Source organism: Cydia fagiglandana, chromosome 19 (assembly GCF_963556715.1).
Source record: "Cydia fagiglandana chromosome 19, ilCydFagi1.1, whole genome shotgun sequence".
NCBI lineage: Eukaryota > Metazoa > Arthropoda > Insecta > Lepidoptera > Tortricidae > Cydia > Cydia fagiglandana.
Window position 1 is genome coordinate 11214677 of NC_085950.1, and position 3570 is coordinate 11218246.

The 3570-nt window shown below is 36.9% G+C and overlaps 1 protein-coding gene across 2 annotated transcripts; it reads right to left on the minus strand.

Moving 5' to 3' along the window:
* LOC134674031 (uncharacterized) lies at positions 1-2114 on the minus strand. 2 transcript variants are annotated; one of them, XM_063532078.1, is made up of 4 exons: positions 1451-2114; positions 1257-1337; positions 501-645; positions 1-174 (listed from the first exon to the last, which is right to left on the minus strand). In XM_063532078.1, exons 1-4 carry the CDS (start codon positions 2081-2083, stop codon positions 11-13), a joined length of 1023 nt encoding a protein of 340 aa, XP_063388148.1. In that variant the 5' UTR covers positions 2084-2114; the 3' UTR covers positions 1-10. The 2 variants fall into 2 exon arrangements, with proteins under 2 accessions (XP_063388148.1, XP_063388147.1); XM_063532077.1 differs by having other exon boundaries at positions 1-177.
* Between the last annotated feature and the right edge of the window lie 1456 nt (positions 2115-3570).

Genomic DNA, 3570 nt, shown 5'->3' on the forward strand with positions numbered 1-3570 from the left:
ATTTACGTCACTAGTCGTAAAGGTGCGTGAACTGTATGATAACGATGAGGTACGTAGCACACATGGAGAGCATGGTGGTGGGCAGGCGCAGGTCCAAAGGCAGGAGCCGCCACGCCTTGCGCAAGAGTGGCCGCGCTTCGACGTAGCGCAGGGTGCGAGCGGGTGATGATGTGTCTTCTGAAATCGTACATAGTCACAATAACACTTAACATTATTGTGTATACACGGTGGCCAAAAACTAAATGCATTCCCGTTGCCAGTGCCAGGGAGGTTTTGGGATTATACTGAGCAACTTTTACTTTGGGACCAACCGCGAAATCGCGAAAAAAATTTACTATCCCATAGAAAATGGATCAGCCAAAATGTATGAAACAGCCAAATTTTTTATCGCGATATCGGGGTTGGTCCCATAGTATAACTTGTTCAGTGTAATCCCAAAACGTCCCTGGCAACGGGAATGCACTTATTCTTGGGCCACCCTGTATATCAACTTTACCTACCTTTTTCGGTCACAAGCCACTCATGCAGAATCATTTTAATCTCGTCAGTCTGAGCGGTTATCATCTCGGCGAATACCGACGGAATGCAGATCTGCAGCGTAGCGTGCATCGCGTACACGTATGTTGATGATTTCATCAGCCATGACTGAAACAATATATTCATATTGAGACCGAAGATAATAGATAGTTACATATGAATTATATGCTAAGGTGTTCTGTATTTTCTACAGGTTTCAGATGGGCCTACTAACGCCATCTCTGTGCACATAGGTGAATTGTATATATGACTTGTCAAGGTTACATTTGTCTGTATCTATACAAGTATACATTTGCTAATACAAGCGTTACGAAATGCGTGATTTCATAATTTTATAGCTCCAGAAACACTGGAATTAAGATCAATATATTGGGTACTACTAACGCCATCTTGTGAAGGCGCAATAAACTATAGTTTGCATAAGAACTTTGGGCTATTTAGTTTACATTAATCTTGATTTGCACATTCGTTATGTTTACATAAAAAATTAGTCAACAAATAACACAAGTTACACAAGGTTTCGGAATTTAAAAGCAACGGGAAAGGTAAAATATCGCCAAAGTTTACATGGATATCAAGGACTACTAGCGTCATCTAGTAAGCACCATATGAACTAAACATAGCTTATTGATGTTTTTCGGAAAGTTAAAAATTACTTATTACTAAATTAAGCCATATTACCTGGAGTTGAATACATAATATCTACAATAAAAACTTACTTTAAATGTTTTCAATGAATGGAGATAGTTCCACATCACAAGCATAAATTTAGGAGAGTCGGTTAAAAACCCCCAAATGAACTGCAAAACAAAATCTTATCAAGTGATTGATAACAAACTTAAAACATTATTACGAAAATTTTATTTTAGTGTTTATGAATTGTTGTCCAATTTCAATGCAAATTAACACTTACCATAGCATCGTACCCTCCCCGAAATTTATCAAAAGAATCTGCAACAGCTTTATACTCAGTTTCTAATTGTTTCAAAGTTATTTCACTCTGCGATAGTTTAATTTTCAAATTCCTCATTCGAGTGTAAATGTGGTAGAACATAAGACTATTAACCACGGGTATAACGTCCAAAGCCAGCATAGGGACATGGACGAACAACTGTAGGACCATTTTGCTACTGTCTGTGCATGTCGTAAAAGAACAATACAACATGGCTCCATTTATTTTTAAACAGAACATCAATAATGTGTAAACCCAAGCCACCAACCCTATTCTATTACAATCTGGTGCCACAATTAAGTCTGCCAAGAACTCACAAACAGTGTACTTCATCGATATCAATATGCAGAAAGTTGGTATGTACTGCACGAATGTTATAAGTCTCCAATAATGACCATTCCCTGCATCTGATGGCACCGCCGTGAATGTCAAAAATAAGGCCGACATCATGAAACAACCCATGACGATAGAAAACCAATGAGCTGCCGTTTTGAATCTTATATTTCTCACTTTTGTGCATCCGAATTTAAAACCGAAGACCATTTGGTAAAGCGTCAGAAATGATAGCAGCGAATTTGGTACCCTTTGTTTCATCGCTTCTTGCACAAATATTCTTCTTACTCTTGGTTGATACATGATGCAAATGACAATGAAGTGTAATATTAAAATTCAATTATATTTCAATTATAATTAATGTGATAAGTGATTACAATTTGTAAGATTGTACATTTTATTAGCCTCCTGTTTATTTTTATTTCAGGCTATTACAGAAGATTACTTTTCCTGCAAATACCTTATTAACTTAGCGCATGTTTGTGTTTGTCCTTAATAAATACCTGGTTGATGATATTGAGCATTAAGTAGATAGATACTGTTTTAATAAATTACACAATTTAATTTAGTTATATACCTACATTATTGATTGTAGTGCCATCTGTTCTAAATTACACGAACCAAAAAACATAAATAATTCATGCTTGACCAATGGTTTTGCTATTCGACGCTAGATGGCGCTGTTATCAATATTTTATACCAAATCATTACGTGCTTATTCCTAAATTCGAATTCGGTACACATTTTATTATACATGTAGATTAAACAATATAATTATCAGTATTGCAATCAATCTTATCATAAATGCTTTGATTGACCTAACTCGATGAAGTGATTGAATGAATTCAATCAATTCATCGAGTTTTAGTATAGAAGACACTAAATATACAGCCATATCGTGCAAACCTCACAGGGTGATATTTCTAGGCAGATCATGAAACGCCGGCATTGCATGTTATGCCTAGCGAACACCAGCCATATCGTGCAATCCTCACGAGGTTATTTTACGATGCGCCCGGTATGAAGCTAGGAATATGAACGAATGCCAATGCTCTGATCGATCTGCCGCCTCTTTTATAAGGCAGATCGTGATATGCCTGGGCAAATCTTAGTCAGATCATGAAATGGCGGCGTTTCATGATATGCCTAGGAATATCTCGATATGCCCGGTTTTACGATCTGCTGCCGACATGTATACTGAATTTTAGTTCCAACATTAGTCGCTAGATATCTCTGGGTGTATATTAGATGTCGCTATCGTTTGTCTTTCTTGGTTTGTACAAAAGCTATGATATAAAATATTAATGTTCATTGATATTCAAGTTATTTTATTAATAATTATTTTTGAATTATTTTTGAATTTGTTCTTGCAAATACCAGCAAGAACGATAAAACATTAAAAACATACCATTCCGGTAAAAAAATATCGAGCATGGTTCGGATTCAACGATTTGATACTGTTTTGATTTCATTCAGATACGACCTTGAACAACGCGCACGCTGATTGGTGCATGCAAAGTGGAGTGAGACCATAGAAGTAGCATCCTATAGAAGTGGTGTGCGCGTGCCTCCGTGAGGGACAAAACATACGCAATGCGACAATATTAAAAACACGTTTTAACATCCCTGACAATATACCAAAAACAATCTACGTAATTCGGTCGGGTTATTTGTTGCCCACCATAGCCCATACTAACAAAAGGGTGGGGAACAAACAAAAGGTGAGACTGTGACAAGGACAAGCAATA

Coding starts and splice junctions, on each gene's coding strand:
- LOC134674031 (XM_063532077.1), bottom strand. CDS start 2,083: ATGAAACAAAGGGTACCAAATTCGCTGCTATCATTTCTGACGCTTTAC. Junction 1,338..1,450: donor GGGGAGGGTACGATGCTATG/GTAAGTGTTAAT, acceptor TTTGTTTTGCAG/TTCATTTGGGGGTTTTTAAC. Junction 178..500: donor GTGGCTTGTGACCGAAAAAG/GTAGGTAAAGTT, acceptor GTACGATTTCAG/AAGACACATCATCACCCGCT.